This window comes from Perissodus microlepis, chromosome 22 (assembly GCF_051167445.1).
Source record: "Perissodus microlepis isolate ML-2025 ecotype Zambia chromosome 22, ASM5116744v1, whole genome shotgun sequence".
Classification (NCBI taxonomy): domain Eukaryota; kingdom Metazoa; phylum Chordata; class Actinopteri; order Cichliformes; family Cichlidae; genus Perissodus; species Perissodus microlepis.
This window is the reverse complement of record NC_140481.1, coordinates 6,469,621-6,493,606: the sequence shown is the minus strand read 5'-3', so window position 1 is coordinate 6,493,606 and position 23,986 is coordinate 6,469,621. Positions and strand designations below refer to the sequence as shown.

The 23,986-nt window shown below is 39.4% G+C and overlaps 1 protein-coding gene across 3 annotated transcripts in view; it reads left to right on the top strand.

The window, feature by feature from the left end:
• ctdp1 (CTD (carboxy-terminal domain, RNA polymerase II, polypeptide A) phosphatase, subunit 1) overlaps nt 1-22,854 on the top strand; it is an 88,108-nt gene extending 65,254 nt beyond the window's left edge. For 2 of the 3 annotated variants that reach the window (XM_084919106.1, XM_084919105.1), the window contains exon 13: nt 21,413-22,854. In XM_084919106.1, coding sequence (XP_084775232.1) covers nt 21,413-21,605 — 193 coding nt within the window. In that variant the 3' untranslated portion in view covers nt 21,606-22,854. The remainder of the gene's footprint in view (nt 1-21,412) is intronic. The other variant, XM_084919107.1, reaches the window with a different exon arrangement.
• The last annotated feature ends 1,132 nt before the right edge of the window (nt 22,855-23,986 follow it).

Genomic DNA, 23,986 nt, shown 5'->3' with positions numbered 1-23,986 from the left:
TCTGCATTTTCTTTGTGCACCTATAACACTGCTGGGGGAGCATTGCTGGAGGTTGCTTCTGGGGGAAATAAATAGTAAAAGATTAATAACATGGACAATAAATAAAATTAATAAATAAAACAGATTAAAACTGACTATTACTGACTGGAAGCTGACTCTGGTACTACTCCTAAAATGCCTTGGAGAAAAGGTGTGTTTTTAAAAGTGATTTAAAAATCTCAAGTGTTGGAGTCAGCCTAATATGGAGGGGCAACTTATTCCATAATTTGGGGGCCACAACAGCAAATGCTCGGTCCCCTCTGTGTTTCAGTCTCGACATGGGGACAACAAGGACGTTTTTAAACATGAAAAAATCAAAAATGAGCAGAGGCTGTGAGAAGTGATACAAGTCTGCTGAACACTTCTGGTCTTTCCTTTTCAGTAAATGTATTCAGAACTCAAGATCAAATTTACATTTTTCAAAGGGACTGGTGGTTCCAGGGCTCCAACCACCAACTACCATTATTAGATGACCTGTTCTGCCGCATGAGGCATTGCTCGTGGGTTTCCAAGCGAGCCAGAATAGTTTAACTTCACTTTTTGTCCATGTGGTTCAAAAACTTTAAAATCAACCTTTGTGTCTCTCTGCAGGCTAATTTTTGGGACATGAGTTTGATCCCCTGACAGGTTTACTGACCTCATGTTGTCTCGTTTTATCTTCTAAATTTTTATTCCTCTTCTCCGAAGCACTTTAGTCTACAGAGAAACAACATCATCCTTCACTATAGCAGTTCACCCTGTCACACACATTCAGAGCACTCCCTTGACTCCCTCCTCATCTCTATTATAGCTGCCATAATTCCATCCAGTTAAGAGAAAAACTGAGGTTTCGGGGTATAAATTGCAGCTTGTACCGCACCTGTTTCTGCACATTTGTCACTCTTGGGCTACAGTCGCTCTCTCATGTCATCTGTGGCCCTCTGAAGTACACTGTAGTCAGTAGTTGGCTATTCTCTTTTTCCTTGCTTATATTGCCAGTGTTTTGCATTCTGAAGTCTAAAAAGAGCAATTTACTGTTAAGTTCTCACAGATCAAAGTATTTAATTTGTGAGCACGTTTTAGTAGATGGCCTGAAGTCCCGACAATCAGGCTTTTAATTTGGGCAGAATTTCTGTTTATCCGTTGAGCTCGTGAACCGTGTTACCCTCGTTCAAATGTGAAGAAATTGCTGTTAAGTGCTGACATTGTAATCTTCATTACATTCGAGCTGCTCACTCCTGGAGACGGTTGGTTCGGGTTGTAAAGGGAAAGCTGAGGCTGTTATCTCCACGTGTGCATGTTGTAAGTTAGACTCCATGAGCTTTCCAATTACAATGTCTGCACCCGAGGGCCCAGTTTGAGGTAATTGCTTTTAAGGATCGCCCGACAACCCGAGGCCTGCTGTAATGACACTGTATCTCTGCTCTATGTGCTCAAATTATTCTATTTGCATTTATTAAAGCTGTTTTTGTGAACCCATAGATAGACAGAGCGCTGTTTTTGTTTTTTCTCTCTGTCTCGGTAAAGGCGAAGCTTTCATATCTGTCCCCTGCTGCAGGGCATGTTGACGCTCGCTGTAGATTAATTAAACGTCTACAATTACACCAGGAACTTATGCAGGTGTCTGACATTCAGGGTGAGAAGGAAACAAACAGCCTAATTGAATCAGGCTTGTCACTTATAACCGATTTACCTCTGTGACTGATTTCATATCGCAACTCAGCTGGCTGCCTTCTCTTTTTAACTTGCAGTCAGAGCTGTTCCTGTTACCCGGGGCTTTGTGATTGTGCGTTTTGTCAGGTACAAAGGCTCTTCATCAGCAGCAGCCAGCACAGTTGTTTCAGTGACAAAGCCTCCATCTCTTCCCATAATCCAGAGTTTTTCCTCAGACAAACTGCTGCTGTCGGAGTTGTTATAAGGTCAGCTGTCATATTAGCTGAGGAGGTAAGGTGTGTGTGCTGGTGTGGGTGCGCACACCGTTTCTTCTAGACAGTGTTGTATAGCAGCATTTGTGATGGATTGGTGGATGGTTTAAAAAATTATAATAATAATTAAAAAATTGTAAATTTGTGCTTGTTCACCTTTGCCTGTGTTTACCTGTTAAAGGGATCCTCTGTATGTCAGTGGCTGAGCAACAAAATTAAATTCAAAAAATTGAATTTCAACTGATAAAGGGTCCACATCATTTTTGTTACTTCAGTGTGCTTGTGCAAAGTAGCTGGGTAACTCAGAGCAGGTAGATGCTCATACAGCGAGAGAGTCCAAAATGTCTGACATGCTAAGTGTCCAACAAATCTTCAACAAATTGGTTTGGGAACTAATCAGGCATTGTGACCTTCTGGGATAAATATCTCGTATCATTTATGTAACACAGTAAGGGGAATTGTTGAAAAGAATATATCAATGGGCCAATAGGCTCGACTATAGGAGCACAGGGGTGTGTTTAAATGAGACACAGAGACAAGAATGTAACTCAAAAGAACCAGCCAACTTTAGTGAAATAAACCATAAGGTTGACAAGCACAGGTTAAAGACACTTTACAATGGTAGAAAGGAAACTTACAAAAAATGAAAGAAAACTAAAACACATAAACTACTAAGACAATGACTTGGCCAAGTGTTACTTTTGGTTTTCAATGTTGGGTTTCAATGTTCGGGTTTCAATGCTCGGGTGCACCCTAGTAACCTGACTCCTTAATTCTTATAGAAACAGATTACACAAATCCAATGTACATTCAAATGAAAATCCACACTCTTTTCACATGTGGAGAGTGTTCTACACAACAGCTTATTATTCAGAGTCCCAAATAAAAAATGTCCAAGGGGTAAAGTCCAAAAAATTCCCAGGGTGTGAAAGAAAATAGGGGTGAGAGAATGTCAGTCAGTGGTCTCATGTATAACCAGCTGTGTGTAAAAGTGTGAGTGACACAGTCCTACCACACCGCAAGGTGCAGCAGATCATCAAGTGGAAAAGAAGCGAATCTCAGTCTCTCTAAGTCCAGGAGGGAAGGCTCGCCGTCTATTTCACCGGAGGAATCCACCTCAGGAACAATTCAGCATACAAAAAAAAAACCTGACCTGTCAACAGACAGGGTCAGAAGAGCAATTCAAAGATTAATTATGCTGTTCTAGCTATAATTCACAACTTCGGATTTTGTTGAAATCACATTCAACATCAATTTGCAATTAAAATACTCAAATTTGCAAAAATAAAACATCTCTCTTACACAAACTATGCATTAAACCAAGTAAAGTCAGTGCATATGCGACAATTATTAATCAAACAATTGAGATTAATTCAGTTTCTCAACGATAAAATGTGAAACAGACGTGAACTAACTGAGACATACAACATGTGCTCACCGATCTCAGTGCATCACGGCCGAAGACAATGGTATGGTGTCACTCGATTGGAAAATGCGGGGCTCTAAATAACGTAACAGGACACGTTGTTTTTCTCTTTAATAACAGTAATACGACGTGAAGGAAAATAAACATAAGTTGCGCTTCAAGTGTTACCTTACTTCTGGAAGCAGATTGAGATGAACTTTCAGGCAGTTGATAGCAACCAGAGCTAACAAAGGCTAACAGTTTAGCTCCACGCGGTACTTTCTAAAGTCGCCAGAAAACTGCAGCATCGCCTGTTTACTCACTTTGGCTACTTTTAACATGGAAGATAGCTGATAACCAGCGAACTTATGTGCAGCACAGTTAGTTGCAACTTATATCTAATACTTTTCCCAGCCCAAAAACTCCAAGAGCATCTGGCCGCAGCCACTGGGGAGCGCCATATTGCGACCGCCACACTAACCGGAAACACATAACTTCAGTTAAATCGACTTTGACAGCGAAAACTAAAGTGTATTTTTGTTACTATTGATGCTGCTGATAAATAAATTTGATTCTAAGTGTTTTTTTAACAATCTGGGTTTATTAAAAAAATCACTTTTTACATTTTTAATCCTTCAAACACCTTTTTCTAGTACAATGCACTTGTTTGAAGACAACCTCAAAACTCACCATATCATATATCAGCAGTGCTACTGGAAATTATTGTACAATGGTCCCTCACAATAACGCGGTTCACCTTTTGCGGACTGTTTCGCTGATTTTTTTTAAATTTATTTATTTATTTATTTTTTACAGTACATTGTGTTGTGCGTTGTGATTGCTGTAGACCATTGTCAATCAACCTACTACAGTGTCTCCTGTACAGCAGCGGTCCCCAACAGGGCCACGGACCAGTACCGGTCCGTTGAGTCGGTTTCCCTGGGTCTTTTCCCGTGTTGTGGTCGTGTGTCTTATTTTGAAAGAACTATTTACGCGTTACCATAGTGACCAGAGAGCATCAAGAAGCAGAGAGGAGGACGTTGCTCTCAATGTTGGCGCATTTCAGGAAGACGCTGCTCATAAAGTTACACAATTACACAGCCGAATTCGCGTTTATTATTATATTTACAAAATACCACCGTTTTTGTCTTTGTTTGTATCATTTTATTTTGTTGTATTTATCTGCAACACCTTAAAGGCCGGTCCGTGAAAATATTGTCTGACATTAAACTGGTCCGTGGTGCAAAAAAGGTTGAGCACCACTGCTGTACACTACAGAATGCGTTTAGCTTGTCGAATTTATATAAATCTGCACATGAAAAGTTTTGCACGGTTTAATTTTGTAATACTGGACTTATGTTTCTATGATGGGTTGAACTTTAAGAGTGTTTAAACAAAAGAGAAAAGTTTGAAAATGTTCATGCATGTCTGAGAAAAGTGTATAAAGCATGTAGTGAGGAGTTTTACAGTCTTAAAACATCTATAATAATTGTAAAAAATAAAATTGGCTACTTCGCGTAGCGAACGTAACTCCCGCGATAAACGAGGGACTGCTGTATTATTAACAGTAGAGTCTGGGACATCTAATTGATTAACATCCACATTGATTATCATGCACTATTATTTTTGTTCAAGGAGAGCAAAAACTATAAACTCTCTCTCAGCTTGTTCGTTGCCAAAATAGGCTACTTTTGTGTATGTTCACAAAATGCTGTAAAATGTATATTTATTAAAACATTTATCTACTTTTAGCGACTTGACTCTTTAAATTAGCACCAGTCCTTTTCATCGAAACCAAAATTTTATCTACATTCTTTTTTTTTTTTACTCTTTAAATGCCAGTTAGGTTATATATAGTACCAGTAACGTTTCAGATAAAAAGGTGATAAAGTCCTAATGGTTTCATAAATCTTCCTATTTATTTATTTATTTTCATATAAGCATCGGGGACAAGGCTGTCTTGCAATTGTTGAGGTCACTAGTGTGCGCCCTATTTCTTCCAGGATCACTTTTCATTTGTAGGTTTTAGTGGACTCTTAGTACTGTGAAGTGGTTTTCATGGGCCAAAGGCTTGTATTCCAAGATCTGGGAGATTGTAGAAATGAGCAGTAATTCCCTTCTTACCATCTTTCCAGAAAAATAAGTGATCTGGAAGCTGTTACGCTTACTTACAGCAGCAGCACTTTCTGCAGCTGCATTAAGTCCAGGACACATTCACTAACTACTAACTAGTATGTGTTGCTGTATGTGCTGCAGCTTTGAATCTTTTATTAATATATATTTTGTTAATATTTTGGCTATGGTGTCTTGTTATGAAATATAGAAGAGTAAAAGTGTTTTTAGCATGCGGTCAAAGCTAAGTTTGACTGGAAAACTCAAAGCTCAATAGTCTGTATCAACAAAAATTCACTGCAGCCTGTGTAATATTTGATGCGTCATAATTTATTCCAGTCTATCTTGCAAATACATATTTGCTTTGCAGTGTCATGCACAAACACACACAACTATTAGATCCTTAAGATCAAACCTGCATCATTCTTTTGATCCACTGCAGTGTAGTAGTCAAAAAAAAAAAGAAGTGAAGTGGCCACAAATGGCCAGGATAGAGCCCAGAGGGTTAATTCGTAAAATGTCTAAAAATATTATTGATCACAGGATAATACATTAATGTTAATAGCAACTGTAAGCTTTTTACTTTGACGTTACAAGTATAAACAATGCTGTTACATTTACACTAAATTTTTTTACTCTAAGTATGGACATAAAACAAGTGAACAACATTTTATAATAAGCTTAATTGGAATTCTGTACACTGAAAAAAAAACCAACAACACATAAAAAACACAAACAAACAGCCAGGGCCTAGTTGTATAGAATGCAATCAGTTTATCTAACAATCAGATTGTAAATATTAACAAAAATATCCAAGCCATCCTCAATAATGAAAGCAAAATGGTACGGAACAGAAGAGCTGTCAAGAAATGTGGTGAACAGGAAAAAAAATATTTAATGAAAACACACTTTTTTCTCTTGCTGATGAATGCACTGAACTGTACAATGTGAAAAGTCAACAGAGAGACTGCAGAAGTGCTGAAAAGAAGTGCATATTTATAACTTTAACTATGAGGTATATTTAATACCAACATACCTTTGAAAGGCAAAGCATTTTTAATGTATCCATTTATATGCTCCTCGATCTTTGCCCTGACAGTAGGGCTGAAAGTGGGGCACAGAGGGCAGTGAAAGAGTCTTCAGCAACATGTTGTGCATTCCTGCAATTCTGGCTTGGTGGCGGAATTCAAATTTGATATGTGCATCTAAAACGGAGAGAAAAACAGATAAACATCATATACACATTTAAGTTCAGGTTTTAGCAGAAATAACACGTTACAGTTAGCATGTAAGAGATTTGGGGAGAAAATTCTTTACAAAAACATAATTTACAAGACACTTTTATTTGTGACATATAAATATATTGACATATAAAAGACAATTTAACAAAGGCTAACTAAAATCTGGGCAATAAAAAAGCAGAACAGAATGGAATAGAGAATATTAGTATTTATAAATGTATAAATCTCTTTGTGACAAACTTTACAATGTTGATGCAGGTGGAATGAGAGACATGAATAAAGCACAATATGCAGTAAATGGAACAATGTGCATTGATGTCAGATAGTGAAAAGCAGTGAAGTGAATTTGTTCAATAACAAGCAAAAATCAAATACGTCCGAAACTGACCACTAAATGCTAACCAGAGGTGTCAAAAGTGCACACATTCCTTACTTAAGTTTAGATACCTCGGGGGTCTGACTGTTGTTGTAACGCTAACAAAGTGCCAACGTAATCAGTGTAAGCAAAGTAGATGATTCCTAGAATTATATAATTATTAACGGCAAATTTATACATGGAAGACTCTGTACCAACCTTTACGATCGATTTGCAAGGTTAATGATCCATGCAGGAACATATTTCCGCCTACTGTGGAGGTCACGTGTTTCCGGTTAGTGTGGAGGTCACGTGTTTCCGGTTACTGTGGAGGTCCCAATATGGCGCTCCCCAGTGGCTGCAGCGAGACCCTTCTCCAAAAACTTCAGTTTCTCAGGGATCAAAGTTTTGCAGCGCAGCTCTCTTTTTCTCCTGCCAGCACGCGACTACCTCCACACATAGCAGCAAACTCAGAGCAGGTGGGTGGGACACACAGCGGCAGGATGCTTTCCTATTGGCCAAAGCATACTGGGACTTGTGCATTTCGATTGGTTGAGCAGGCTGTCCATCTCTCCTCATATCTATCACTCCTTAAAGTGGTACCCTAATTTTATGTGGGTTAAATTTACAACGAACTAAGTTTCCTAATGCAGGAAGTCTGGACTAACTTTCAGTTTAGAGGGTCCAAGTTTCTAATTCCTAGTGGTGTTCCCCAATAGATAATGCAGAAACTGGTTTAAGCTGGTGGTGAGGAGCTCTAACAGCAAATTCACATATGGGTAAACTTTATCCTTGTACTCTGTGTTACTCTAACCATAAGGAGGCTGGATGTTAAGTCCTTGATTCCACTGTTGGACAGACAGAGGCAGAGGGAAACCCTGGTGTTATGTATGTTATGAGCAAATCATTGGTTGAAGGAGCTACAAGCACTGAATATTTTGTAATAATTTATTTTATTTGCCTTGAATTCAAGGAGACTTTGAGGCTAAGCCTGACCAGCTTCCCTCAGCTCTGCATCCTATCAGATCAGCAGGAGAAGAGAGGTTTTTAGCATTATGCTAATGGCTCCGCGTGCTTCTGTGTCTAGTCAGTTACATTGCAGAAATGCTTGATACAATGTAGAAAAAAAGACATTAGCTTTATATTGCTATATTTTAAAATACTGATATCAGTATCAGCCCACAGAGAACAAAAGGTGTCACGCTCCAGCGCTCAAGTTATTAATGTGAGGTGTCATTATGATGGAGAACAGCATAAATGGTGTTTAAATTTGATAGTGTGTTTGTCACATTCTGAAAGTATTTGTGTGTTCAGCACAATAAAGTTCTTTTTTAGAGAGAAATAGACACGTGAACTGTGGTATAAAAAGAAGAAAGGTTTCTGGATATTTCTCAGAGACCATTTGCCCCTCCTCTCCAATCTGCACCAGGGTACCTTTGAGCGAGGCTTCTCACAGCCATGAGGTGGAAGTGCACATGGCAACAAGTGATATGGATATAAAAAAAAAAAACTGGTTCATTCTGCACTGCTGTAGTCAAAAGAAGATTATTTCCATCTGCAGTAATTTATATTTGGCAGCATATTTCTGTCAGACATAAAGCACACTGAAGTTAAGTTAGAAACTGCATGAAAACAGTGAGCTGGGGTGCAGGTTTGGTGGAAAATTGCTTGCGGATACAAAAAAACCTATAACTTGATATCATTTCTAAAAGTAGAAAAAGATTTTAACATTTAAGATTCTTTATCACGTTTTCTTGATAGTTTTCAAAGATTTTTCTAGGACAGTTTTTATTTTATTTTATTTTATTTTATTTGTTTTTGTCATTTAACCGGTTGCTAACTGTGGATAAACTAGAACATGAAGTAGGGACATCCATTACCATAGCCTGACCATTTTAGTGCATCACTGTCGCGTTTGGCCATGAGCAGTTATCTGGCTCTTCAGATGTTAGCAAACTATTCTGATAGCTACCTGTCACTACATCAGTGCGTTTTCTGAGCTGACACTAACACTTGCGCTCTTGGCATATTGACAATTGCTCCTTTTCCTCACCTTATCAGCCACCAATAATAAAACCTTTAATTATCTAAAAGTCTACAAAATGTGTATCTGTAGTGAAAGATAACTGAAGCCCCAGCCACGCTGGTCTAGAAACCAGTCAGCGACCCCCTGCAACCACTTGTAGCTAGGGAAAATGTGTATTCTCTTATGGTAACACCAATAGTGAATTGAAAATGAAAATTTTAGTTATGTAGTGGTTACTGAAGTGTGTGAGCAACTGGAGCTTTAGGCCTCGTCTTGGTTCTCAGAATGGATCAATCTATCCCATGGGACATTTTGTCAGTTGACACACAGCCTTCTTGTTAGTCTGACACTGAAACCTCAAGCCTTAATCCCAACGGTGCTTTGGAAGTTGTCACATGCAGTAAAGAAGGATTATGACTGACACAGGGTTTAAAAGACGGCGGCAGCAGTCCACCTTAACTTGCATGTCTCTTGTAAATAAGCCGAACCCAGCAAAATGTTTCTCAGCAAAGCAGAAGGAAAACAGGGTAGTGATCCCACAGTTCAGCAGTGCGAGAGGGGGCGGAAGACCATGAGGAAAAGGAATGCTTATTCAGGCTTTTCACAGATAGGAAAGTGGGAGGAAGGAGAAATGCACGAGAAGGAAAACCGAAACTGCAAGTAATCTGAGCCAGTTTTGTCCTACAAACTGGTGATGCACACAGTTTTTCTATTTATTATCTTACTTCACATTGATCTGAAGTAGAGAGATGGATCTCAGGAAAAGGTTGGTCTGTCAATAGCCACTGTTTATCATAAGCCATACAGTCATGCATAAGCTACATGTCCTCAACACATGTTTGCGGTGTGTGTGTGTGTGTGTGTGTGTGTGTGGGTGGGGGGGGATTTTGAAAAAATCCTGAGGGTTCACTCGTGTACTTTAGTCACCACTTAATATCTGCTAACTGTTGGAAATTGGACAGACAGTGATTCATGTAAAAGGGGGTATGGGTCGCAGCTTTGTTCAGCCACCCTGACCTGCTTTTACTTTAGGTTATGATTGCCATTATACCCACAATAAACCTGCTTTGTAGGCAACACTTTTTTAAGCTGTTTGTTTTAAGGGTCTTTGGAAAGAGCAAAGGTGACTTTAACTCCCTGGCCTGGATATTCATGGCAACGTTTTTTGTAGATGTATTTCAAATTCTTTGCACTTCACTAAACTGTACCACTTGCATTTATCCTGTATTGGAGTATTAACTGCTAAGCTAATGCTAGCAGACATGCTAGCATATCTTCTGAGCTGGTTGATCTTGTTGTTCCTTTAGCACAGGACTGCTTGGACATTCTTCGGAAGACAGTTCATTAATGAGAATCAGAGAATCTGCAGGACAGCATGTCCACCAGACTAAACAGGAGAGGAACCAGCTGGCTTGTTATCAGTGCTCAGTTCAAAACCCTCCATCTCTAATAATATGGGTGTGCATTCATGGACTTGAAAGCCTGCACTTTTGAAAAGGCATCATAAGTGGTGAGAAGTATATACAGGTTTTAGATCAAAACATGCTCCAATCCAGACGACTTTATCAGGGAATGCATTGCATATTTAAGCAAGATAATGCTAACCTGCATATTACATCTATTACAATAGAATTACATTGTAGCAGAAGCGTCCCGGTGCTGAACTGGGGCCTGCTGTTCACTTGAATTGTATATCAGACAAAAATGGTATAAGTTTCCTCTCTCAAAAGTCCAGCAGCTGGTCTCCTCACTTCCCAGAAGTTTATGGACTGTTGTTAAAGAAGAGGTGATGCTACCCAGTGGTAAACATGGCCCTGTGTAAACATGTTGCTCTTATCAAATTCAAAATGAGATAATATTTTTCATGAAATAGTAAAATGTCTCAGCTTAAACGTGTTATCTTTTGTATGTTCTGTTTTGAATAAAATATGGGTTTATGAAATTTGCAAGTCACTGCATTGTTCTTATTTACTTTTACCCAGCACCCTAACGTTTCTGGGATTGGGTTTGTACTGTGAGATAGAACTGTCTCACAGTGCAATGATGGCATGAAGCCATCATTGGGACAGACTCATTATTTTCCATCCCAGCGACTGGCATTTCACTGAACGCTGTGACTCTGCATCATTGCATTTTCACAAAACTTGATTCACATTCAAGTCTTCTTGCCTGGTGACTCCGCATTTGCTTTGCTGTCACTCTGCAAGCCCACAAAATAGGAAGCTCTGTTTGTTTGTTTTTTTGACACTGTGCTAATGTCGTCTTACTGCAAACGTCACAAATTTGAATCTAAAGCTTGGTCCTATTTTCACAGCTTAGCGAAAACACAAACAGTGTCCTGGTGTAATCACCACTGATTGAAGACCATGATTATGGTCTCTACTTAGGGCTCAATATTGATAATTAGACGAGCTGTTAGTCAGTAGGCAACTGCCAACAATAGAGGTGTAAAAAGTACCTCATCAGGAGCCAGATTCCAACACTGGGGTAGTTAGTCTGTTAAGGAAAAAAAATGCTTTGAGATGAGAAAGTCCTTAGCAATCTCCACCCACAGCATGGACTGAAGTTGTTGGGGGTTGGTGGAGTATCAAAAATAGTCCTGATTTTTAAGCTGTAATGTAGATTTATTATAAAAGTCTTCATATAAATATTCAAAATAAATAAATTCCACTCTTAGATTTTTTCTGAACACGAAGTTTCCAGTATACTTTGTTTTTAATTAGCCTCAATAATGTAAACCTTACTTAGGGCTTTTAATGTCTATAACACAGCAGCCTTTCTTACTTCAGGTCTTAGATAAGTAGTTTAAATTCTGTTTCATGTCCAATCAAACAACATCCATCCGAGGTTTATTTCTCAGCAGGTGTTCTGTTTCCAAGTGGAGCTGATCTCGGTGTTAAAGCCATAAATCAGCGTCATAATTGCCTCAGACTCTCTGTATGAGCTCCGACATCTTTTCTGTACCAGACACACTTATTCTTGTTGTGACTGGACCCTTGGCACCTCCCATGTATAAAGATTAAATATTAACTTTGCTCTTTTCCAAGTGACTGGACTAAGCATTCGCATGTTCAGTCTGCTGACTCAGTCCCTGAAGAAAGACGAAACAAAGGAATGATGTGAAGCGTGCCCTTTTCCCCGATATCCATTGATTATTCGGTATCACACTGATGGGATTAGAGGTTTATGTACCACCCGAAGCACATCTGCAAAGTTCTGCGTTGAGTAGACTCATTCCATTTTTCACTCAACTACAGGGAGTGCAGAATTATTAGGCAAATGAGTATTTTGTCCACATCATCCTCTTCATGCATGTTGTCTTACTCCAAGCTGTATAGGCTCGAAAGCCTACTACCAATTAAGCATATTAGGTGATGTGCATCTCTGTAATGAGAAGGGGTGTGGTCTAATGACATCAACACCCTATATCAGGTGTGCATAATTATTAGGCAACTTCCTTTCCTTTGGCAAAATGGGTCAAAAGAAGGACTTGACAGGCTCAGAAAAGTCAAAAATAGTGAGATATCTTGCAGAGGGATGCAGCAGTCTCAAAATTGCAAAGCTTCTGAAGCATGATCATCGAACAATCAAGCGTTTCATTCAAAATAGTCAACAGGGTCGCAAGAAGCGTGTGGAAAAACCAAGGCGCAAAATAACTGCCCATGAACTGAGAAAAGTCAAGCGTGCAGCTGCCAACATGCCACTTGTCACCAGTTTGGCCATATTTCAGAGCTGCAACATCACTGGAGTGCCCAAAAGCACAAGGTGTGCAATACTCAGAGACATGGCCAAGGTAAGAAAGGCTGAAAGACGACCACCACTGAACAAGACACACAAGCTGAAACGTCAAGACTGGGCCAAGAAATATCTCAAGACTGATTTTTCTAAGGTTTTATGGACTGATGAAATGAGAGTGAGTCTTGATGGGCCAGATGGATGGGCCCGTGGCTGGATTGGTAAAGGGCAGAGCGCTCCAGTCCGACTCAGACGCCAGCAAGGTGGAGGTGGAGTACTGGTTTGGGCTGGTATCATCAAAGATGAGCTTGTGGGGCCTTTTCGGGTTGAGGATGGAGTCAAGCTCAACTCCCAGTCCTACTGCCAGTTTCTGGAAGACACCTTCTTCAAGCAGTGGTACAGGAAGTGGTACAGTCTGCATCCTTCAAGAAAAACATGATTTTCATGCAGGACAATGCTCCATCACACGCGTCCAAGTACTCCACAGCGTGGCTGGCAAGAAAGGGTATAAAAGAAGAAAAACTAATGACATGGCCTCCTTGTTCACCGGATGTGAACCCCATTGAGAACCTGTGGTCCATCATCAAATGTGAGATTTACAAGGAGGGAAAACAGTACACCTCTCTGAACAGTGTCTGGGAGGCTGTGGTTGCTGCTGCACGCAATGTTGATGGTGAACAGATCAAAACACTGACAGAATCCATGGATGGCAGGCTTTTGAGTGTCCTTGCAAAGAAAGGTGGCTATATTGGTCGCTGATTTGTTTTTGTTTTGTTTTGTTTTTGAATGTCAGAAATGTATATTTGTGAATGTGGAGATGTTATATTGGTTTCACTGGTAAAAATAAATAATTGAAATGGGTATATATTTGTTTTTTGTTAAGTTGCCTAATAATTATGCACAGTAATAGTCACCTGCACACACAGATATCCCCCTAAAATAGCTAAAACTAAAAACAAACTAAAAACTACTTCCAAAAACATTCAGCTTTGATATTAATGAGTTTTTTGGGTTCATTGAGAACATGGTTGTTGTTCAATAATAAAATTATTCCTCAAAAATACAACTTGCCTAATAATTCTGCACTCCCTGTATATTGAATATCCCTGTAACCTCGCAGTCATGTGTCACCTGTCACTGTTCGCTAACTCGAACAGTCTTTAATTTTTTTTTTTGGAGGGGGAGGGGATGACATAAGAGATATAGCAGGGTCAACAGTGATGTTAGCACAGCTCTGGTAGAGTATAGAGACGGAAAGCTCCAAAGCAAAGATACAGCTCAAATATTTTATGAGTGGGGACAAGCTTAAAAATGAATTAAGCAATGTTGGAACCAGTCCAAAGTGTTGGTGTTTTAAGACTTTTCTGCCCTATCTCAAAGATTTTGGGGTATGTAATGGATGTTTTTTGTTGTAGTATTGAACCAGAGTCTTCTCCCTTCATCAGTATTGATGCTTCACTAATCCCCTAGTGTGTTTTTTGGTAAAAACTAACGTATCCTGGTCCAAATCCATCTGAAACTCCTGAGAAATGATCCCTGCTGCCTTGTCAAAGCTAATGCTACAAGTAAGCGCTCAGAAATGAAATAAAAAAAACAGAAGTCATATGATAAGATGCCGGGGGGCTTTAATGTGATTCTGCAGCTTGTGGCTTAGCCAGAGATGGGGGTGGTTTGATGTAGACATTGGTGACAGGGGAAGATATAAATGATACTGACAGTGAATCACACAGTTGACATGCTGCGTCACACCTTTGTCACAGCCTTGGCTTGGAGATGTCTATCGTCTGGTGAACTGTTTTAAAGGAGAAAAAGGTCTTAGAGGAAAAGTAGAGAAAAACTAAAAACTATAGGAAGGCTGTACCGTTATATCTTTAAATGATTAACACTACCCATGTTAACAGCAGTTCATCTAGGGGTTTGTTTTGCAAATTTGAAGATGCCGCTATCCACAAGATGTGCCGTACATTCATTTTGGCATTGCAGTTTTCCTGCCACAAGCTTTTCTGTTTTGGGATCTGCAAGACGTGCAGATTTTGTCAAAATGGTTGGCCGGTAAACTAATTATATTGCAATTTGTTTGAGTCACCACAAAATACAGAGTGTAGAATTTGAAAAAGCACAGCAGGGCAGGTTTTTGCTAGTGTAATGGTTTTAAATGGATCAAATGGATTTTAACTACACAAGCAGTATTTAATTGTTAATGTTATTGTTAATCTGTGGTTCTCTTCCACGGCTTTGGTCCTGTCTGGTTCCCCTCACCTCCAACCAGTCGCGGCAAATGCCCGACCCTCCCTGAGCCTGGTTCCTCAGGTTTCTTCCTGTTAAAAGGGAGTTTTTCCTTCCCACTCACGCCAAGTTCTTGCCCATAGGTGGTTGTTTGATAGTTGGGGTTTCTCTGTATTATTGTAGGTTCTTCATCTTACAGTATAAAGCACCTTGAGGCAACTACTGTTGTACTTTGTTATGAATTGAGTGTCTTCGTCTTGACTTTTCTCCTGACCTTACTGAACAGAACAGTGCAGAAAGTGAGCTTTGTTGAAAAGTGGGGCTTAAAAGCATGTGGCTTCAAAAAGGGACTTGTGTGACTGTTTGTTGTTTAACTGTCATTGTGTCTGTTGTTTGGTTTGAACGCTGCTGAAAGCCCCTATTGTGTTTGAAGCATAGCTAAGCAAAACTGACAAGCTTCCCTCATACACTGAGAAGATAAAGTCAGTAGAAAAACAGTCTGCTTATAGACTGCTTATCATTTCTCTGCATATGGAGCTTCTGAATACATGCATGTATCTGTGTAAGCATCTGTGCTTGACATATTCGCTGTAAATGATATAGATTATGGTTAAAAATAAATTCTAGCTGGCTAAATACATTGGGAGTAGTTGACATTGTGCCAAAACGGCCGTTATGGATAGAAAAAGTGTTGGATGAAGTGTGAAAGGAAATCTGATTTTGATTTCCATCCTCTGTTTTGAAAAAGTTCTCTTGGAATTAGCTTAACAAACTGTAGGAAGTAAGAAATCAACCCCCCAAGAAATCAACAAGATTTGGTCTGAGCCCCTCAAAGTTTAGTTCATTATTCAGTTCATTACCTCCCTCTTATGTCTTCTGTGCTCTGTTTCCTCCTCTTCCCCACTGCATTTGCTCCATTTGCCTTTCTGCTCCATCTTTCCCCTCCAACCAACCCTTCCTTCCTCCTTGCTGTTAGCAGAGCTGTCAGAAGTGTTTGAAGTGATTTCTCACTGCGTCTCCTCAACAGTCCTAGATCAGGATGCCTTGGGTGGTGTTCGGCGCCCCGGCCTTAAATAAGAGCTTACTTTTCTATCAGCGGGATGGTTACCGTGCCCTTTCTGTGAAGTCATTCCCAGTGCAGCTCCTTTGAATGCTCCCCTGGGCACCATTCGTGCTGCCTGGATTGAAGCGCGCAGTTTTATAAAAATGTATGTCAACTTGGGGCAGATGCATTTCTCCTAACTTTTATTTGTTATTTTGTATCACTGGTGGCTCTAATGATGTGTTTAGGCTTTGTAGCTGCAGGCTATTTGTTCGCTAGCAGGCGCTCTGTAGTATGTCCTCATGCAATTATACTCCCATAGTACACACACATAATAAAACCTCAGAGTAATGACCAGAACATCTGTGTCTCTAATAACAGGCGCGTTATCGCCCTTTGCACCCTCATAACTGACGTTTCTGGTATTTTTTTGAGGAACACAATATCATTTTAATTTCCAAAACCATCTGGAAGGCATGAATGTGAGAATTCCAAACAGTTGCATAGTTCTCAGAAACACATTGTATAACCACATGCTTTTTTACATTGGTTTTTACTGGGATATATCTTTAATCCTCTTATATAATATAATATAATAAATCTTTAGCAATGCCTTTTATCATTTGGGTAATACCAGCCCAACTGGCTTCTCTTCATTGGCTTCAGAATTGCGTTTGACTTTATTTACTCTCTCCTGGGGAATAAGCTTCTGTTGGGGTTCAGGACTCGGACATCCTCTAAGACTAGGCTTCAAATTGTCCTTTTTGGTAAAACTTAGTTACAGCTGGATCAGGTGCTAGTGGACGTGGTGTTTTGCTCTGGTTTCCATGGTTTCCTTGTGTTCTGTTTTTTTATTGGCTCTTTCTTCTTGTTCCACCAGCCAGTCACAACTGATGACTGTTCCTGCCTGAGTCTGGTGCTTTGGCTTTAAAGGGAGTTCATTGTCCCAAATCGGCAAATGCTCCAGTGTTGTAGGGTTTCTACCTTAACATCTAAAGTAGCGGTCCCCAACCTTTTGCGCCATGGACCGGTTTATGTCCGACACTATTTTTTGACAGACTGGCCTTTAAGGTGTTGCGAATAAATACAACTAAAATTAAACCAGTACCGGTACCAAAAAAAGAAGATTTATTCATAACACAAGGGAAAAGACCCAGGGAAACTGAGTTAACAATTAAAAACGATCAAAAATACTGCTGAAAACCCTGAAAACCATACACCCAAGCCTCAACTCTCGCGGCCTGGTACCAAACGACTCACGGACCGGTACCGGTCCATGGGTTGGGGACCACTGATCTAAAGCACCCTGACTGTTGTTGTGAGCTGGTGCTAGATACACAAAATTGAGTTCTTTTTCATAACTAGCAGGAACTGTGCCTGCGGATTACCACCTGGAAGGTCAGCCCCATTCTACTTCTTGTGCTATCAACAGCAGTTTGATTTCAAGCACACTCTCTGGGCTTAGGGCCCAATTCATTTAGCTGTTGACAATTTGCAGCTATTTTACAAGCCAGCATTTGTGTACAGTGGTAAAACCTCTCATGCTGAAAAAGAAGTCAAAAGTGCCTCGCTCACACTTTAAAGTACATTGTTAGCAACTTCCTCCTAAGTTTTTATGGCAGATTGGCCTTCACAGCTACAGCGTCAAATTTACTGGCCAATAAGAGATCCAGTAATGAGGAAATTTAAATGAAAGAAGTGCATTAAGAGATCCTATTATCTCAACACTTGCACTGTATCAGTTATACAACTGAAAATAATGAGGAAGCTTTATATTACCGAGCAGTCTTATCTTTTTATTTTGTCTAGGGAGCAGGCTTCCTTTTTCACTTTCATCTGTCCCCATTTGGTTTGTTTCCTCCCCTTTAGTATCTGACTCAGCTCTAGGGTTTCCTGTGGAGCCATTTAAAACGATGGAACTGTATTCATTTAAGAGAGAGTGAGATATTGGACTTTACTGAGAGTCTGAGGAGCACATTCACCAAAACCCCTCAGGCCTTTGCATACGTGAGTTAGTAATGATTGCTTTATAGTACTCCATGTAACGAATGTGTCTAAACTCTGTGAGTGTTACATGAAGCAAGCTGGATTAGATCATAAATCCATCATATTTTTGAGCTTCTGTATAGTTTTATCATTCAAAAAGACTGATAGGGTACTGTCATCACCCCCTGGCAGCATAGATACCCAAGTTTGTGAATACAGTAACTTTCCAGCAAGTTTAAATCCCAGTGACTTTGACTCCAAGATCAGAGATCAAGTGTTTTAAAAGTCTTGTGAATGCAATAACTAAACAAAATTGTCAGGTAGGATTTTCAAATTCATACCATAGGTATATCTACTAGGAGACCGAGGCGTAGCACTGGCAGCTGCAAGTAATTTAGACATTTCTTATTAAAAATAATATGATATGCAGATTGTGAACACTTCCAGCTTTAATCCCTCGTGTTTTTTTTGTTGTTGTTGTTTGGGGGTTGTTTGTGGGTTGGGGTTTTTCAGTTTGGTCATCTTGTATAGCCATCAAAACAAAAAGAAAAAGAGTCTGTTTTGTTTTGTTTTGTTTTGTTGACAACCCTATACTTTATTTATAAATCAATTTCTACTCCCGCTTGAAGGCTAATAATATATATTTATGTCCATGTTGCTCAGTATCCATATACACAAACCCCCAGTTGTGCACAAAGTCCACAGCATGCATGTCTCTTGGTGAATGTGCTGACTGAATAAAAGTGAAACCCAGTGAACCTAGAGGTCGGGGCCTTAAACCTGCATTCCGTATGATGGCCAGCAGGGGGAAAATTTTGTATTTGCAAAAAGAAGTTTCATTGTAAAGAGTCTACAGGTGAATGACCTTTGGCTCCTCTGCTCTATGAACTCTTTGCTGATGACTCTGCAGTCTCATTTGCTCATTTCATCTGTTCAGCTTCTTCTGTTTCAGCTTCAGATCCTCTCCTGGCTCAACATACCTGTTTTTAAACAATAAGATGGTCATGGTCTAAGTGCTTAAGGCTTTAAAATCGAGATCAGCCATTGTTATGGTGTCTTGACTTTTTATATACAGTCTGTTGGGTAGAAGACTACCTACTGCTTCTGAACTTTTTCATTTTTTTGCTGTCCTCTCCTACAAAACTTTAATCAGACCAGTGAACCCAATAAAAATGAACTCTATGTTGCCGTTTTTTGACTGCTCCGCTGACACTAGCACCCCTCGCCACAGGTGTCGTTTAGTAGCGCTTCCCATGCTTTGAATGCTCTGACTGTGGGGGAGAAACTTGCTGGGACGTCCACTCCTGGGAAAACTGGCAAATGTCTTGAACGTTTTATATGCGTGAATAATCTTGGAAATGGTCATATAACCTATGCATAGCAGGCAGCAGCTTCTTTAAGGTTGTTGCTAATATCTAATAAGGACTAGCTTATTTCTATTACATCCTGATCCAGAGCAGAGAGAGGGTGTACATGCACCAGGACTGTACACCCTCAGCTATGACCGTTTAATATCTAAATGAAAGAAAGAAGCTGTAGATGGCTTATTCTGCAGCCTGTTACTAACTAGTAAATAAACTAGTGAACGGCAGCTTCTCCCTTTGTAGCCATGTCATTTAACAGAAGGTGAAAAAGATTTTTTAAAATGGATAGCTGCTGAAGCCTGCTTGGGAGGTGACTTGAATGAGTTTCGTGGGAGTAAGTAGCGTGTGTGTCTGTGGGTGGTTGGATTAATAGCTGAGGATTTAGATTGGATGTAATGATGCAGAGCAGAAAGCAATGGGGGAAGCCATTCCCCTCCTGCCCCCTGCTGTCCCCATTGTTAATATTTGGAAAGAATGGTGGGTATGGGAATATTCATGTGATACACACATCCTGATAAACGGGCCCATATAGCGTGATGGGCGTGCTCAGGGAGCGTGATACAGTACATTGATGGATTGGCTTTTCTTCTCCGTTGTCTCCAGATAAATAATAATTAGTTCCTCATATCCACTCTTGCCCTCACAGCTCAGCCTCACATTACCCTCTCACCGCTGAGGTTCCAACTTCTGGCTCTGGAGATTAAACTTCTTGTTAGTTCAGGGGTTCTGAGCTCGTTTGTTGTAACACAAGCGCAGCCCTTTTGCTCACAGACACCGTCTGCAGGGGTCCGCTGTAAACCGTCATGTCACGAAACCTCTCCACAGATATAAGCCGACATCTGACCTTTAATGAACATAAAGGCAGATCCCCACTGCCGTGGGAGGCTAGCGAGGCTGTCTGACACAGTGCGGTCTAATGAGATGGGTCCTCTTGTCAGAGCCGGTGTCAGACCTTCTCAATGACCATACAAAACACCTACACACCTCATTAGCATCATGCTAATAAGCCATTCTACTGAGGATGCCATGGAGAAACTGGAGTGGAGTGAAAAGAGGGATGGCATGTTCACAGTAATATCAAAGAATTCTTCAGCTATGTGTGCTTTCCTCCAGCTTCAACAATACCTACTCAGACACTTCAAATATACCATCAGTATAGTACATTTAAGGTGGACTCACTGTATGTTTTAATTTCTATTGACAAAGCTGTGCATAAGATGTATAAATTTAACAACTGTCTAGTGATGGGTGTGAGATTTGTAGACTAAAAACAGATTATCGGGCTAAATGAGGACTGGCATCACGAGCAAATCATAGCATTTGTCGTGGGGTGGACTACCCATAGTAGCAAATGTGACATTTATTAATTGATACATTAATCTGCACATACTCATTAGGCTCATTTTGGTATGAAGATATGCAGATTAATGTAAGCTAGGGTGATGGTTATTCATGATGTCCAAGAAATTAGTCCATAATCTGCTGTAGAAGGGAATAGGTGCGATATGGGGACTGAGAAGGTCCTAGCAGTTTAATAGATGGGAGAATGTCATTCTTTCATGTTTTGAACATGTTGAAAGAGATTAAATCTGTGTATCCAGCTATCATTTTCATCTTGGAAGAGATGACTATATTCAAAATACGACTGAAACTAAAGATTATTTGGATAGTCGGCACTTTTTACGTTCATGATGTTTCAAAGTTGTTGTTTTTTTTAAATTAAATGCTCTTTTTTGCTAAGTGACATCGCTTTCATGTGTTTTTGCAAAGTATGAAGCCACAGCTCACAGCTAATTAGCCTAGCACAAAGGCAGGAAATAGGTAAAATGCTAGCATTGTTCTGACGGAAAGTAACAAAATTAAGCACTTTTAAATCTTATTGAATGTTTTAATAGTGCGAACTGAAAATATTCCCCAGGATCTCATAAATATCAGGCTTTATAAGTTCTCATAAATAATCCTGTGTCATTTCTTTAGGGGCCAGAAACGTAAGCACGAGGAAGATAAGGAGGAAGACAATGTCGACAGCAACAACACAGAAGACAAGGAAGAAGAGGAGAAGTTTGTCGATGAATCTTCCAAAGACTCTAACGAGGAAGAAGAAGGCAGTAACTCGGAGGAAGATGAGATGGCCGCCGCCTTGGAGGCAGAGCTAAATGACTTTATGTGATGATGAAATTAAGGGGCTCAAAGACAATAAAAATAAAACCCCAGTCTCCCATAAAAATGGTACCTAAACAATTATTTTTCTGCTTGGGATCTGTGTGTAATTAGGATGTATGAGTGTTGTAATAGAAAATAAAGAAGACAAAAAAAAGATTATCCTGTACAGAAAGGATGTGTTGTACAAAAATCAAGACAAAAATAAAGACTTAGATTTTTGTAGCATTGATGTGTAACCTTTTTGGCAAAAATAACAAAATGCAACAAAAAAAACCTTTGATGTTAACATTTTATTGTAACATAAAAAAACCTGTAGGACACATGAAATTTGATACACTTTGTTTTTCTATTTCGATTTTTATATTGTTGAGAAACAAATGAGTGAAATCATAACATGTAAATTTTGCTGATTGTACATGCCAAAGAGTTTGAGATAGTTTTACTAAGGCCTGCAGCTAAATATTTTACTCTTGACTTCCAGTTTTATTTTTATTTTTGGCCTCTTTGACAGTTTCTTTGTGTTATGAATGCAACCAGCGGATCTAGACATATGAATGTGTTTCCACAGCTTGTTTCTTCCTCTTTGTTGTGTTTGTACATTTGGTACATTTGCGACAATGAGATCAACTGTTGAGTCTTTTGTGCTCTATAACCATGAAGTGATCCCAACTTTGTTTTTAATATGGCTCACATTTCCTTCATCTGCTACCTTAATTGTTGATCCTTTTGTTAGAATGGATACCTTCCTTTTACTTATCTCCCACTGGAGCCAATCACCAATTGACAAAAGAAACAAAATCTGAATTCCCTTATCTAGTTTGGGTTTTTAATCTGATTTCCTTGTAAGATTTCATTTGTAGCTCAGCATTCTGTGATTTGATGGACTAGTCTGATATTTTGGGAAATATTTCTTGTCGAGAGGTGACCACCTGTAGCTGGCCCAATGTGGGGGATGGCTAAGTGACAAATAATTTGATAATAAAATATTTGTTTTATTCTCCTTTTTATGCAAAAATGCAAAACCTTTGCCAGTTTTTGCTTTCCCAGTGTGAAGATTTTACTCTTTCTTTCTCATGTACGATGGTAAATATTTGGTCAACTGTAGTAAGGCAAAAGGAAAAAAAAAATACCTCAGTCTTTTGACAGCCATTTTTCTGTGTTGATATTATGTTGAAAAAAACTGCTGATCGATTAGTCATGAAAATAATTGTCAGGTTATCAGTAATGAAAATAAAGGTCACTTATTAAGAAATGAAGATGTTGTGTTTCATTAAAACAATAGATTTTATATCTGTTTTTTCGGGGGTTGGGGGAACACTAAGCTGTCTGGGATACATGACATCTTTAACTCTTAAGATATTTCCCAAAATGTGAGCTATTCATTTAACTGTAAGTGGTATAAAAAGCAAAGTTAGTTACTATTGTGGTTTCTTTCCAGACGCTAGTACACATTCTTGTAGTTGCGGGATTAGCATACACGATAACCACATTAGCCGACTGTAGTAGTCAAGCTAGCTGCTGTATTTGGCTAACATTTTCAACTCCTCTTAGATTCAAAAGAGAACATTAAAATAGTTTATCCTACAATGAAGAAGACTCTACAAGATATAACTAACTTTAAAGAAAAATGCTACAATTAGCTAGGTTGCTAGCTACCATTGGCATTCTCTAGATGTGTCCTTGATCCATCACAGCTGATTCAAATGGCTAAATTACCTCCTCAACAGGTCTTGAAGTTCTCCGGAGGCCTGGTAATGAACTAATCAGGTGATTCAGGTGTGTTGACCCAGGGTGATATCTAAAACCTGCAGGATACTGGCCCTCGAGGTCTGGAGTTGTCCACCACTGACAATGCATCATACTTTTTTTGACAGTCCCTTGCTTTCTACTGTCTTAGATGGCACCCCATGATAGAGTGTGAAGAGTTTCACACAAATTTTTTATTTTTTTTTTAATTTGCCATCCGAGTAATTAGTGCACTATTGTAGCGATATTCGTATGAACCCATTCAAAAAAGTCAAATAGCCCAGGCTTGAGAGACAGCCCTTTAAAAAAACAACAACAACAACATATAAATACCATACTTTTAGACAAACAAGCAAATTGAGAATTTACCACAAAATGTATGGATACATCGACTCAGCGGTGAAAACATTTTAAACTTTCGTTATGGGGGTATTAGCTATCTAATGGGAATCAGCATTAGCTTGTTGCTGCCCATTAAACATTGCTCTGCTGTTATATACCACCCACACTGACTGATGTTAAATTGTGTTTTTATGAATTTGTGTGCTGTGTTCACATTTGTGATTTATTTTTTTAAAACTAATGAGGCTGTGTTATCACTTACATGGTATTGGGGGGGACAATTCTGACAAAAAAAAAACA